Below are 15,745 nucleotides of genomic sequence, written 5' to 3'. Positions count from 1 at the left end.
AGCCACAGTGCTGGCTCGTATGGGCTGAATGGCCTACTCCTGCACCTATTTACTATGTTTCTATGCGTCTGTCCTTATTATAATGGCAATCGAGAGCTGTAGCTGAATATGGAAATGTCATGGCAGGCAATTATACTAATCACTTCCCTCATTCAAAGGACAGTGGTTAATGCTGTGTTTTTTGTGCTAACAGGATTGAAACGATTTTGTGAAGACATCGAGATGATGATTGGATTTCAACCCAACTACTTCTGGAGGATTTGCTGGGCATTTTTCACTCCTACGATTCTTACAGTACGTACCTCCACTTCAAAGAGTCCAATACGTTTCATTATCCAATGTGAATATATACACTAATAAATAACGCATATTCCATTAAACTTTTTGAATGCGATGCGGAAGTGTACAATATTGGGGCGGCACGCTGGCGCAGCGGTAGAGTTGCTGCCTCCCAGCACCAGAGACCCGGCTTCGATCTTGACCGCGGGTGCTGTCTGTGTGGAGTTTGCACGTTCTCCCCGTGACCGCGCTAGTTTCCTCCGGTTTCCTCCCACATTCCAAAGACTTGGAAAAATTGTAGATTCATTGGGTTCTGCAAATTGTCTCTGGGGTGTAGGATAGAACTCGTGTACAGGTGAACATTGGTCAGCATAGACTATATGGGCCGAACGGCCTGTTTCCGTGCTGCATCTCTAAACTAAACTAATATATTGAAACATGGGAGCTGTTTGTACAAATCTGATTGCAGTTGCATGGTGATGAGTTGGCTAATCATAGCAATGAATCATTACCTACAGCTGCACAGCAGGGTCAGATGTAACCCCAGGCCAGGAATGAGTGGGTTAACCTATGATGAGCATTTGTCGGCACTGGGCCTGTACTCGCTGGAGTTTAGAAGAATGAGGGGGGGGGACCTCATTGAAACATACAGAACAGCGAAAGTCCTGGATAGAGTGGATGTGGAGAGGATGTTTCCACTGGTGGGAGAGTCGAGGGCTAGAAGTCTTCGCCTCAGAATTAAAGAATGTTCTTTGAGGAACGAGATTAGGAGAAATATATTCAGTCAGAGGGTGGTGAATCTGTGGAATTCTTTGCCACAGACGGCTGTGGAGGCCAAGTCAGTGGATATTTTTAAGGCAGAGATGGATAGATTCTTGATTAGTACGGGTGTCAGAGGTTATGGGGAGAAGGCAGGAGAATGGGGTTGGGAGGGCGAGATAGATCAGCCGTGACTGAATGGCGGAGTAGACTTGATGGGCCGAATGGCCTAATTCTACTCCGATCACTTATTATCTTATAATACAAACAAGTCCCAAGGATGGAGAGGTTTGGGTACCAAGGCCACGGATAGCTGTTTCTCCCATTCTTGGGACCTATTTGCTGCTGGCAATTTTTTTTTTCTTTTCAATCCTTTGACTTTTCAAGACAGTTCAAAAACTCTTTAATAGGATAAGATGCCCAAGGAACAGGGGCATCACAGTGGCGCAACTGGTAGAGATACGACACGATAGAACTTTATTTATCCCAGGAAGGAAATTGGTCGGCCACCAGTCATAAAACACAACAAGATACATGGAACATGACATTAAAGTGACAAGTGGAAAGGATTGGGGATGTGCAAAGATTGTGGAAGGGGGGGGGAGTCCGTCACAGTCTACCCCACGACAGAAGGGGGAGGAGTTGTACAGTTTGATAGCCACAGGGAAGAAGGATCTCCTGTGGCATTCTGTGCTGTGTTTTGGTGGAACCAGTCTGTTGCTGAAGGTGCTCCTCGGTGCTGACGTTGACCATTGTGTCAATAGACAATAGGTGCAGGAGTAGGCTATTCGGCCCTTCGAGCCAGCACCGCCATTCAATGTGATCATGGCTGATCATCCCCAATCAGTACCCCGTTCCTGCCTTCTCCCCATATCCCCTGACTCCGCTATCTTTAAGAGCCCTCTCTAGCTCTCTCTTGAAAGCATCCAGAGAACCGGCCTCCACCGCCCTCTGAGGCAGAGAATTCCACAGACTCACAACTCTCTGTGAGAAAAAGTGTTTCCTCGTCTCCGTTCTAAATGGCCGACCCCTTATTCTTTAACTGTGAAATGGAGGGGGTGAGGTAGAGCCACTGCCTCACAGCGCCAGAGACCCGGGTTCGATCCTGGCCTCGGGGTGCTGTCTGTGTGGAATTTGCATGTTCTTCCCTGTGACTGCGTGGGTTTCCTCTGGATGCTCCGGTTTCCTCCCACATCCTGAATTGGCCGCGGTAACATTGCCCGCGAGTGTGCAAGGGGTCGATGAGAAAATAGGCGTAGACTTTGGACTTTAGAGATATAGCGCGGAAACAGGCCCTTCGGTACATCATATCCGCGCTGACCAGCGATAACCCCATAGACTAACCCACACACACTAGGGACACTTTTACAACTTACCAAGGCCAATTAACCTACAAACCTGCATGTCTTTGGAGTGTGGGAGGAAACCAGAGCACCCGGAGAAAACTCTCACAGACAGGATCGAACACGGGTCTCTGGCGCTGCAAGGCAGCAACTCTACCGCTGCGCCACTGTGCCGGCCCTAGAGTGCATGGGTGATGGATGGTCAGCATGGACTTGGTGGGCCGAAGAGCCTGTTTCCATGCTGTACCTCCAAGCACTCAATAGTCAGGGGTCACGGTCTCAGGTTCAGCTGCACAGACTCCAGTTGTTGCTTGCAGACCCTTCTGGCCAACTGGGTATTCGTGGCAATAGGACCTTCAGGAGTCACAAAAGGTCAGCATGATAGACACAAAAAGCTGGAGTAGCTAAGCGGGATAGGCAGCATCTGTGGAGAGAAGGAATGGGCGACGTTTCGGGTCAAGACTGAAGAAGGGACTCCACCCAAAACGTCACCCATTCCTTCTCTCCAGAGATGCTGCCTGATCCGCTGAGTTACTCCAGCTTCTTGTGTCTATCTTCGGTTGAAACCAGCATCTGCAGTTCCTTCACACACAAAGGTAAGTATGACTTCTGTGAGAGGCTGATGCAAGACGCTGATCAAACCCAACCTGCCTCGATATTTCCAGCACAGGATGTTCCATTAGCTGCTGCTACCAGCACAGAGAAATGTCACAAAGCACGACAAGGAAACATATTCGGACAGAAATTCGCAGTGAGACAAAGAACAGAATGTTCAGCCAGTTGTCCCAACACCTAATCAATGATGTAGGCTTTAAATAGCATCCAAAAGGGAAACATTGTGAATTGTAAACTTCAGGATAAGAGAGGCACGGTGGTGCAGCGGTAGAGTTGCTGCCTCACAGAGCCAGAGACCCCGGCTGGATTCTGACCGCGTGCTGTCTGTACGGAGTTTGCACGTTCTCCTCGCGACCTGCGTGGGTTTCCTCCGGGTGCTCCGGTTTCCTCCCACGCTCCAAAGACGCACGGGTTTGTATATTAATTGGCTAGGTATCAATGTAAAATCATCCCAAGTGTGTGTGTGTTGGGTAGTGTTAATGTGGTGGGCGCGGGCTCGGTGGGCTGCAGGTCCTGTTTCTGCGCTGTATCTCTAAACTAGACGTTACCTTCAATAAAATAAATCTCTGCAGTTGCTACCTTGAGCAGATGCGTGAAAAATGTAATTGGCTCCATTTGGGAACTGCAAGCAGACATTTTCACACCTGCTAGTTCCTCTCTTATGGATACACAGTTTAGGAAATGTTCTTAAGACCATGAACATTGATTCATTGCTTGTTCTATTGTGGCATCATTGATGTTGTTTTAGGTGGCGTGGAGGAACGGTATGACCGCTTTCTTCATGAGATATGGAGATAATAATAAGTAAAAAAAAAGGGTTATGGCCCCTGTCCGACTTAGGTGATTTTTTAGGCGACTACAGGCGACTAGGCTGTCGTCACATGGTTGCCGGGGTGTCGCCTGTATGGTCATGAGTCGTCTCCTCGGTCTCCCAAAGAGTCGTAGCGTCTTTCTGGTCGCCTCTGGATTTTCAACACGTTGAAATTTTTTCGGAGAGAGTCGGCGACAGTGGGTTTGACGCCAATGAGCGTAGCTTGACTTCTCCTGACGCAGGCGCTGTCGTAGGTTGTCGCCAGGTGACATAGGTTGTCGCTGGTGCTGACTCTGTTTTTTATTTGTTGTTAAAGTAATTTTTTTTTTAAATTTTTTTTTTAGATGTTTTTATTAAGGACAGTGCATATTTATAAACATTTGCATGCAATACGCAAGATTATAGCTATAGGCTAATTTCCATCTGTAGTCCCTCTGGTAAACCAGGTTAACACATCACAACACATTCAATCCATAAGAAAATAATCAAAACAAAAGACAAAACAAAAAACATAACAAAACAGACAATAAAGTTAAAAAGTAACAATAAAAGACTGCCAGATGATTATATTACGGTTGAATATGAATACAGGTTTGATTTTCCAGTAACCATTTTTTGAGTTGTTTTGTAAATGAGGTGATGGTTGGCAGATCCCGTATGAAGCAGGGGATCGCGTTCCAGGTATGCGACGCTCTATAGGAAAATACTGTCTGGCCAAATACACTTTTCTTAAACGGGACAACACAATCACCCCTGGAAGCTGCTCTTGTCGACCTATTTATGTTCTTCTTTATAAATTCTTTTAACGTGGAAGGGGGGTCCAGTCGCTGGTTTTTCGGCGTCCTGCCGCGACTATGACAGTCGCCCAAAAATAGCCTAAGTGGGACAGGCCCTTTAGTGTCTTTTACCAAGCAATTCGAGGGAGGAAACATCAAAAGGATTTTTTAATGTGTGTGACTTGTGCCCATTGTTTTATTAACGTGTGCTTTGAATGGTAAATGTGGCAGCAGTTATATGAGAAGGGGTTATGGGGAGAAGGCAGGAGAATGGGGTCGAGAGGGAAAGATAGATCAGCCATGATTGAATGGTGGATTGAATAGACTCGATGGGCCGAATGGTCCCCGATATTCAGCTCCGAGAACTTATGACGATATTACCATTGTGTAAGTAGTGGAAACAAACAACTGCGGATGCTGGTTAAGGCACAAAAGGACACGTTTGTGTTTTGTGAATTGTGTTGTTTAATGGTTTTATATTCTTTGACTGAAAAAAAGTACCCGAGCGTGATACAAGATTAACCTGGCCACAGCCAAGTGTTTTGTTTTTCACCATTGGCCATATATACTCAAGGGTGGCACTGAACAGCTTAAAGCCAGGAGATTGTAGACAATAGACAATAGGTGCAGGAGTAGGCCATTTGGCCCTTCGAGCCAGCACCGCCATTCAATGTGATCAGGGCTGATCATCCCCAATCAGTACCCCGTTCCTGCCTTCTCCCCATATCCCCTGACTCTGCTATTTTTAAGAGCCCTATCTAGCTCTCTCTTGAAAGTATCCAGAGAACCTGCCTCCACCGCCCTCTGAGGCAGAGAATTCCACAGACTCACAACTCTCTGTGAGAAAAAGTGTTTCCTCGTCTCCGTTCTAAATGGCTTACCCCTTATTCTTAAACTGTGGGCCCTGGTTCTCAACTCCCCCAACACCGGGAACATGTTTCCTGCCTCTAGCGTGTCCAAGCCCTGAACAATCTTATATGTTTCAATGAGATATCCTCTCATCCTTCCAAACTCCAGAGTGTACAAGCCCAGCTGCTCCATTCTCTCAGCATATGACAGTCCCGCTATCCCGGGAATTAGCCATGTAAACCTACGCTGCACTCCCTCAATAGCAAGAATGTCCTTCCTCATTAGTCCGGGTGTCAGGGGTTACGGGGAGAAGGCAGGAGAATGGGGTTGAGAGAGAAAGATAGATCAGCCATGGTCGATTGGGGGAATGATTTATGTCGACACAAAAAGCTGGAGTAACTCAGCGGGACAGGCAGCTTGTCTGGAGGGAAGGAATGTGTGACGTTTCGGGTCTGAGGAAGGGTCTCAAACCTACAATCCTCTTCGTCGTTAGAGTGTGGAAGGAAACCGGAGCACCCGGAGAAACCCCATGCGGTCGCGGGGAGAAGACGCTCCGGTTTCATCGCACACTCCAAAGACGTTGACGTTTGAAGGTTGGATTGGGTGACGTTTCGGGCCGAGACCCTTCTTCAGACACTTGAAGTTGTGAACTTGTGAACTGGTGAAAACCTGCTCTGTTTCATTTCCCAGTTCATCCTCTGCTTCAGCTTCTATCAGTGGGAGCCGCTGACATATGAGACCTACAAGTACCCGGCCTGGTCCATGGTGATGGGGTGGCTAATGCTGGCTTCTTCCGTCATATGGATCCCCATCATGTTCGTCATTAAAATGCACCTGGCACCTGGGAGCTTTATAGAGGTGAGTTGCTTGGAATCTAACGTTGAACGTACAGGCCCACTACCGACGGCACGGTGGCGCAGCGGTAGAGTTGCTGCCTTGCAGCGCTTATAGCGCCAGAGACCCGGGTTCGATCCCGACTTTGCACGTTCTCCCCGTGACCTGCGTGGGTTTTCTCCGAGAGTGCTTCGGTTTTCTCCCACTCTCCCAAAGACGTACAGGTTTGTAAGTTAATTGGCTTGTTATAAATGTAAAATTATACTACAGCTTTTTTGTGCCTATAGCCACCATTTCAGCGTCCATCTTCTGTGATGTATCGAATTTAATCCATAGTACTGGTCACCATGTGATACATAGATACATAGAAAATAGGTGCAGGAGTAGGCCATTCGGCCCTTCGAGCCTGCACCGCCATTCAATATGATCATGGCTGATCATCCAACTTAGTATCCCGTACCTGCCTTCTCTCCATACCCCCTGATCCCTTTAGCCACAAGGGCCACATCTAACTCCCTCTTAAATATAGCCAATGAACTGGCCTCAACTACCCTCTGTGGCAGAGAGTTCCAGAGATTCACCACTCTCTGTGTGAAAAAGTTTCTTCTCATCTCGGTCCTAAAGGATTTCCCCCTTATCCTTAAGCTGTGACCCCTTGTCCTGGACTTCCCCAACATCGGGAACAATCTTCCTGCATCTAGCCTGTCCAACCCCATAAGAATTTTGTACATTTCTATAAGATCCCCTCTCAATCTCCTAAATTCTAGCGAGTATAAGCCGAGTCTATCCAGTCTTTCTTCATATGAACCTTCTCTGTACTCCCTCTATGGCTATAATGTCCTTCCTCAGATTTGGAGACCAAAACTGTACGCAATACTCCAGGTGTGGTCTCACCAAGACCCTGTGCAACTGCAGTAGAACCTCCCTGCTCCTATACTCAAATCCTTTTGCTATGAAAGCTAACATACCATCATGATAGGAAAGATGTTGTCAAGCTTGAGTGGGCTCGGAGCAGCAGAGACTGAAACTGAGACTGAACTGAAACTGTGCAGGAAGGAACTGCAGGTGCTGGTTTAAATCGAAGGGAGACACAAAACGCTGGAGTAACTCAGCGGGACAGGCAGCATCTCTGGAGAGAAGGAATGGAAAAGTTTCGGGTCGAGACCCTTCTTTAGACTGATGTACAGAGGTACAGAGATAAAATGTAGTCTGAGACTGTAAGACTGGTGGGAGAACTGGGAAGGGGGAGGGGATGGAGAGAGAGGAAAAGCAAGGGCTACTTGAAGTTAGAGAAGTCAATGTTCATACCGCTGGGGTGTAAGCTGCCCCAGCGAATATGAGGTAGACAAAAATGCTGGAGAAACTCAGCGGGTGAGGCAGCATCCATAGATGCTGCCTCACCCGCTGAGTTTCTCCAGCATTTTGTCTACCTTTGATTTTCCAGCATCTGCAGTTCCTTCTTAAACAGGCAAAACATGAGGTGCTGTTCCTCCAATTTGCGCTGGGCCTCAATCTGACAGGTCTGAACTGAAACTTGTTTGCTAAGATGGTAATGATCTGATCAAAGATCCTATAGCGGAGCAAGATAGACCACTCTTTCTAAATGCAATGGGCTGACGCGTAGTACGGAGCAGAACGTGGGCCTTTTTTTCATCCATTTCAGTAACCCGATCCCACCCGACCCGACTCACAGTGTAATCAACGTTGCGGAGGAACAGTTTGTGTTAATAAATTATAATTCTGAAAATGAGGAGAAGATTTTTACCAAAGAACTTTTATTTTTACGAGGATGTTTCCGTAACCGGCTTCCGTCTCCGCACTAGTTATCCTACGGGATCTTTGGTGCGGAGACGGAAGCCGGTTACGGAAATGGGGCCGAAAATTACCCATGAATCTCAAGTTCAAGTTCAAGTTCAAGTGAGTTTATTGTCACGTGTCCCTGATAGGACACTGAAATTCTTGCTTTGCTTCAGCACAACAGAACATAGTAGGCATTGACTACAAAACAGATCAATGTGTCCATATACTATAATATAAATATATACACACATGAATAAATAAAATGATAAAGTGCAAAATCTACCCATGACCGTACTACGTCTTATCGTCGAGTGGTCTATCTGGCTGGCAACCGCAAGGTAGCCGGTTCGAATCCCGCTTGGAGTGCATACTGTCGTTGTGTCCTTGGGCAAGACACTTCACCCACCTTTGCCTGTGTGTGAATGTGTGTGAGTGATTGGTGGTGGTCGGAGGGGCCGTAGGCGCAGATTGGCAGCCACGCTTCCGTCAGTCTGCCCCAGGGCAGCTGTGGCTACAGAAGTAGCTTACCACCACCGAGTGTGACTGAGGAGTGAATGAATAATGCGATGTAAAGCGCCTTGAGTATTAGAAAGGCGCTATATAAATCCCATCCATTATTATTATTATTATTATTATTATTATCTTCCTCGCTGTAGGATCTTTGGATCTAATGTTTCTACTTTCGTTCTGAACTTGTGCTTTGTGTGTTTTGCAGAGACTGAAATTGGTGTGCAGTCCTCAGCCAGACTGGGGCCCCTTTTTAACGCAGCACCGTGGGGAGCGCTACAAGCACATGATGGACCCTCTGGGAACATCTTCGCTGGGACTCAAGTTGCCTCGCAAAGAAATCGAATTAGGATCTCAGTTCTAGTATTGCCGATTACTCTGTATAAATGTACGAGCTGAGCGTATTTCCATCTCCCTTCTCTCCTGTTTTCAAATCTCCCCCTCCCATGTCCCTCTCAAGTGCATCGACACTCTGGTTGATGGGGTTCTCCCCCAATTTCCCATTCCCAATCCCCCTCTATCCATTTAGAGCCCTTCTCGTTTGTCTTCTCCTTCCGCCTCTCTTGGCCAACTGTCTTCCCCATTCCCACCCGGAGCGAGCTAGTTCTGATCCTTAGATTATCCGCCTTGCCCGTTACCATTGATTCCCCATCCCTCTCTCCGGGCCACCCCCCACACTAACTCAAGCGCTTCCTCTCGAAAATATGTCCTGTGGTTTGTGCCTATCCTTCCTCCCCAACCTCCTAGATCATCTCTTACTTGATCAGCAGCTGAGGAAGACAAGTAGGTGTGCAATTCTCTCTCGTTCCTCAACGGACGTGTTGGGGTTCAACGGCAAGTTCTCTCACCCTCCGCAATACCAACCTGGGCAATTTGGCCAGACTGTACATTCTGAGATATAATGACTAGGTGTCCATACTTCTAACAATAGAGCAGTGTTCTTTAGTGCGTGTTAGTGATGTGAAGTCCCTTTAAATATCTTATTGAAAATTAAAAAAACGTAAAAGATGGTGAGCATAGCAGTAGTTTAACAAAAGAAAACTGTCTTATATATTAAAAAAAAAAGTTTAGTCTTAAATTTACAGTAGTTGACTTTCGGGGAATTTTTTTGGCTCAATATTCCTGTCTCTCTGTGTGTTTCGTGTTACAAGGGTCTCAGGTAGTGTTTCTGTTGCTCTTTAGATATGATTCCAATTCTAATAGATTACTAATTCTCTCAATGTCAGTGATTTCCATTGTAATCTTGAACCCATTGAAGTCCATTTCTATATTTGATTCCCCTGGAATCTGTGGAAACACGACTTATTATTTAAGCAGCCACTGCATCTTGAGATTTATCGATCTCTCTCTCCTCTCTCTCTCTCCTCTCTCTCTCTCTCTCTCCTCTCTCTCCCTCCTCTCTCTCCCCCCTCTCTCTCCCTTTCTCTCTCTCTTTCCCTCCTCTCTCTCTCTCTCTCTCTCTCTCTCCTCCTCTCTCTCGCTCCTCTCTCCCTCTCTATCTCTCCTTCTCTCTCTCACCTCTCTCTCTCTCCTCTCTCTCCCTCTCTCACCCCCTCTCTCTCTCTCTCTCTCTCTCCTTTCTCCCTCCTTTCTCACTCTCCCTCTCCTCTCCCTCTCTCTCTCTCTCTCTCTCTCTATCTCTTTCCCTCCTACTCTCCCTTTCTCTCTCTCTCTCTCCCTCTTCTCTGTCCCCCCCCCCTCTCTCTCTCTCCCCCTCCTCTCTCATTTCTCCCTCTCTCTCCCTCCTTCTCTCCCTCCTTCTCTCCCTCCTTCTCTCCCTCCTTCTCTCCCTCCTTCTATCCCTCCTCTCTCTCTCTCTCTATATATATATACATCTGCCCCACTGAATTGGAGCACCTTACTGCTGACTGCAATGTTATTCCCCCCTCCTCCTGATGTTGTCCTTCTATAAGCCATCCTAAGGCAGTGGGTACCAAAGATGGGTCTGTCTCTCTGTTGACTGAGTGAAGGGAAGGTTGTATGAAGCTGCCGAACTACTTTTTGTAAATTAAGTTTACACGTTGACCATTGGCCTTACTGATGGATTCCAATATCAGATATACAAGGTGTATTTGATGAAACGTATATATATATACACAGATATAAAAATAAAAATAAGGTGTAATTCGCCATATATATGTCGCTTGTATGTATAATATCGAGTGTCTGTGGGCACTTTAAGTGGACTTACCTCTGCGCAGGTTATTCCCTAATTACTTAACGTGATTCTAATGCATTGTATATCGGGTACGACTGCCTATGGATACAGATGTACCTCAGATCAGGTCACCACCGCCACAGAATGACCGCGCATACCTACACACACTCACTCATCTAAGTTAAACGTGAGCGTTTCATGGTCTGTACTCGCCGGTTATCTTGCATAAGCAATGTGCATGACTCATTTAAAAAAATCACCATTCTTGAGGCCCTACCTCAAATTTTGTATTTATGTGTAAAAAAAAACCGCATTATATATATATATATATAATAATAAATATATATATTTGCCTATATGATATTCACAAGAGATAACCCTATCATGTAAACTCTTAAGGAACAAAAAAAAGGAAATAAATGTGTTTTAAATGTTACAATGTTGGCGTAATCCATGAAGGGCCGTCGGTGTGGTGATATCTTCCCTGCCCGGCGCCGTTATATCAACACTCACGCCGCGGGCCATCACACTGAAATGTGCAGTCTTCCTGGTTCTCCAAAATATTCCAAATGGAATTTAAACTGGAGGTGGTGGAGGGAGGACTTAAGCCAGAAAGGGATTTTTGGGAAGAAAGGGCTACCTTAAATGTAGTTGCATCTGGCTGGGTAACTATGGTAGGGACCATGCTTTGTGGGAGAAATATCGGTGGGGAAATCGCGGTTCCACTGCACGTTTTGTTCGCACCGAGGAGCAGGAATCCTGTCCGTCTTTTTCCCCCAGCCCAGGTCTAATCCTGCCTCTTAAACAGCCGAGGATTTTTTTTCTTCTCCCCACCCCTCCAGCGCTGGGTGTATGTGTGTGTTATCACAAGGTGAAAATACCAAATGCGTGCTGCACGCCTCGCCTCCGCGCTCCTCACGCCGGCCAAGGGGGTTCTCTCCGCCCGTGTGTCTCGCCATTTCCCCGGCGATGAGATTGCGTGATTCGAGCCTCGACATCCACCTCCCCCCCATCTCTCCGCCCTGGGTGGACTGGCCCTTGGAGAAGCGTCCGAGCCCTGGCAGCAGCAGCAGCAGCAGCAACAGCTACAGCTACAGCGCGAACAAGTCTCTCGCCAGTCTCGTCTCTCCGCTCGCCAAGTTTGCGCACGGTATCTGAGCCGGCTGGATATCGTGGTGGCAATCAGCTATCTGATCGTGCAACACACACAAAAACACACACACACACACACAAACATGCTGCAAATGGATGTAATTCCAGTCATTCTGGCTTTCGTACTCTCCGCTAAATCAGGTAAGATTGTCGTTAAATTCTTGCATGGAATTCTCTATTTCTCTCTATCTCTCTCTCTCGGGCAGGTACAGTTTGACTGCAGACTGACTGAAGGCACAAGACGCGGGAGTAACTCAGCGGGACGGGCAGCATCTCGGGATAGAAGGAATTGAGGTGGCGTTTCGGGTCGAGACCCTTCTCCAGACCCCCTAAACGCCACCCGTTCCTTCTCTCCAGAGATGCCGCCCGTCCCGCCGAGTTGCTCCAGCGTTTTGTGTCCACCTTCGGTTCAAGCCGCCACCTGCAGCCCCTTCCTGTACAGTTTGCCTGTTTAACTTGCATGCTATCTGGCTTTAGATTACGCCCTGCCTGAGACCTCTCCAGGGCGAAGGCACACGTGCATTAAAGCTCAAGCTGGTGAGATTTTAAGTGCATTCTTCAAGAAGCCCTTGACTCCGGCTGCGGGTTGATATTTAAAGCCCAAACGCGAGCACCCATTTATTTCCCCGCTGCTCATCCTCGGTGCTAAATATTGTACCATCGCCCGGGCCAGTAGTCTGTGCGGTTTTGGTGGCATTTTCGACTCGACTGTGGTTTGCAAGCGAGTTTTTAATAACAGTCTCGTCTGGCTAGCGACCACTTTCCCACTTCTCAATGGACTCTCATGATATCACCGTATTAATTTTAGCACAAATGCATTTAAAAGAGAAAAAAAAGCGGCGCTGGCCGCGTGTGTTCCCTCCACTCGCAGACTATTTGTACCTCCCTCCGTTTTACTGCTTAAAATATGAATTTCACTCCGATCGCCGGTGCTTGGGGTAATTAACATGGACATTCGCGAACTAGGGTGATTGGAGTCGGTCAGATCCACCTGTCTGCAAACACACACACACACACACACACACACACACACACACACACACACACACACACACACACACACACACACACGTGTGTCTACGTGAACTCGGCCGGAATAAAGTCACCCTAATGCGACACCTCGCTTTCTCAATCCACCCCCGGAAAGGTTCAGGTTTTTTGTTTTACAGTGTCAGGCTGCAAACAATCGCTCTCTGCTTCCCTGGTTAACAAGCCCAGTTCACTCAATATCGTTGTCTTCATTGGAGAAACCACACCGCGTACTTCAGCCCCACTGTTAAAATACCTGAACACACACAGACACTAGACACTCATAGACACACACACTCACACAATAGACTCTCATAGACACACGCACACACACACTAGACACTCATAGACACACACACACAGACACAGACACTCACAGACACTCATAGACACACACACACTCACTCTCACACACACCATTTCACTCAGTCTCTCACATTCTCACACACTCACACACATACTCACAATCTCTCTCTCTCACACAGACACATCACTCATAGACACACACATCGACACCGACACATATATACACACACCTTCACATACACTTACATTCTCACAGATACACCGCCTCACACATACTCTCTCACACAGACATATGGACACAGACACTCAGAGACACACGTCGACACCGACACACTCACACACCATCTCACACACACACACATCGACACCGAGACGCAGCCACATATACACACACTCTGACATTCTCGCACACACTTTACCGCACACACTCTCAAACACACGCTGTCTCACTCTCACACACACTCTATCGCACATACTCTCTCTCTCTCTCTCTCTCTCTCTCTCTCTCTCTCTCTCTCTCTCTCTCCCTCACACACACATTCTCTCTTTCTCTCTCTCACACAAACACACACGGGGGCGCCGGATTGTTGAGTTATGCGATTTTAAAGCGGCCCCGTTAACAAATTTGAAGCCACATTTCCACCGCGTTTAGAATGGTAACATTCCACTGGTTTCCCGTTTACTGATACAAAACGCTGGAGCAACTCAGCCGGGTCGGGCAGCATCTCTGGGGAAAAGGAATAGTTGATGTGTCGGGTCCAGACCCTTCTTCTGACACGTAACCTATCCCCTTCCTCCAGAGATGCCCCCGGACCCGCTGAGTTACTCCAGCACTCTGTGTCTTATCTTCGGTGTAAACAAGCATCTGCAGTTCAAGTCCTGCACGGTTTCCCCGTTGTTTGTTTAATGTGTCGGTTGCAACCCGGTGCGTTCACACCGACTACAGATTTCAAAACAGCCCGCTCTCCGAAAAGCACCAACAAAAAATTCATTGACAAAAGCAACGAGCGATTGCAAACCGACTCTCAGCAACGCGACTTAAGGGCCTGTCCCACTTGGGCGTCATTTGCGCGTCACGCAGATGGCGCGCGAAGATTTTGTACATGTTTGGCGTCTCCTCATGTGTCAAGAGTGAAGAGTGTGGGGAGGAACTGCAGATGCTGGTTTACACCGAAACTAGACACAAAATGCTGGAGTAACTCAGCGGGCCAGGCAGGCAGCATCTCTGGAGAGAAGGAATGGGTGACGTTTCCTGATCGAGACCCTTCTTCAGACCACGACCCGAAACGTCACCCATTCCTTCTCTCCAGAGATGCTGCCTGCCTGCCTGTCCCGCTGAGTCACTCCAGCATTGTGTGTCTATCTTCAGAGCCAAGAGTGTTTTCTTGTCATATGTCCCAGATAGAACAATGAAATTCTTCACTTGCTGCAGCACAACAGAATATATGTTAGACAATAGACAATAGGTGCAGGAGTGGGCCATTCGGCCCTTCGAGCCAGCATTGATTCAATGTGATCATGGCTGATCATTCCCAATCAGTATCCCGTTCCTGCCTTCTCCCCATATCCCCTCACTCCGCTATTTTTAAGAGCCCTATCTAGCTCTCTCTTGAAAGTATCCAGAGAACCTGCCTCCACTGCCCTCTGAGGCAGAGAATTCCACAGACTCACCACTCTCTGTGAGAAAAAGTGTTTCCTCTTCTCCGTTCTAAATGGCTTACTCCTTATTCTTAAACTGTGTCCCCTGGTTCTGGACTCCCCCAACATCGGGAACACGTTTCCTGCCTCTAGCGTGTCCAAACCCTTAACAATCTTATATGTTTCAATGAGAGGCCCTCTCATCCTTCTAAACTCCAGAGTGTACAAGCCCAGCTGCTCCATTCTCTCAGCGTAAGCATAGTACACTGTAAACAATATAATAAACGAGGAAAAAAAGTTCAGTGTGTGTCTACACAAACTAACATATTCACGCACACACACACACACACACACACACACACACATACACACACACACACACACACACACACACACACACACACACACACACACACACACACACGTATAAAAGCACTCACAACGTTGCTGGAGTAACTCAGCGGGTCGGATAGCATCATGCCTTTTTTTTCTCCAGAGATGCTGCCTGTCTGTCCTGCTGAGTTACTCCAGCTTTTTTGTGTGTGTCTAACTTCGGTGTAAACCAGCATCTGCAGTTCCTTCCCACACATACTCACAAGAACTCACAGGCTAATACTTTGGGGGCATGAGGTAGCTGAGAATGAAGTTGTTCTGGCTTGTGGCGTGTGAGCGTTTAGTTAAAGACTGTTTTATTTCTATAGTCTTAGGGTTTGGAGTGGACCCTGACTTGCAAATCGATGTCACCCGAGAGCTGGATCTCGCTAATACGACGACTGGAGTTGCTCAGGTACCGGGGTTATATAATAACAGCAAAGCATATTTGTTTCAAGGTAAATAGGACCAAGATATCAATAATTTTTCTTTCACCTACTAGCGTTCTCACCGCCAT

General features: G+C 47.3%; 2 protein-coding genes across 2 annotated transcripts in view; both read left to right on the top strand.

The window, feature by feature from the left end:
• slc6a5 (solute carrier family 6 member 5) overlaps window positions 1-9,963 on the top strand; it is a 79,280-nt gene extending 69,317 nt beyond the window's left edge. The window contains exons 14-16 of the mRNA XM_033038673.1: window positions 194-294; window positions 6,123-6,290; window positions 8,782-9,963. Of these exons, the coding sequence (XP_032894564.1) occupies window positions 194-294; window positions 6,123-6,290; window positions 8,782-8,937 (425 nt within the window). The 3' untranslated portion in view covers window positions 8,938-9,963. The remainder of the gene's footprint in view (window positions 1-193; window positions 295-6,122; window positions 6,291-8,781) is intronic.
• Window positions 9,964-11,606: 1,643 nt separating this feature from the next.
• The window catches only part of LOC116984381 (protein kinase C-binding protein NELL1-like), a 170,965-nt gene continuing 166,826 nt past the window's right edge, over window positions 11,607-15,745 (top strand). The window contains exons 1-2 of the mRNA XM_033038539.1: window positions 11,607-12,024; window positions 15,558-15,686. Of these exons, the coding sequence (XP_032894430.1) occupies window positions 11,967-12,024; window positions 15,558-15,686 (187 nt within the window). The 5' untranslated portion in view covers window positions 11,607-11,966. The remainder of the gene's footprint in view (window positions 12,025-15,557; window positions 15,687-15,745) is intronic.

The sequence above is a fragment of the Amblyraja radiata genome, chromosome 20, assembly GCF_010909765.2.
Source record: "Amblyraja radiata isolate CabotCenter1 chromosome 20, sAmbRad1.1.pri, whole genome shotgun sequence".
Classification (NCBI taxonomy): domain Eukaryota; kingdom Metazoa; phylum Chordata; class Chondrichthyes; order Rajiformes; family Rajidae; genus Amblyraja; species Amblyraja radiata.
This window is presented reverse-complemented; position numbering and strand designations above follow the sequence as displayed.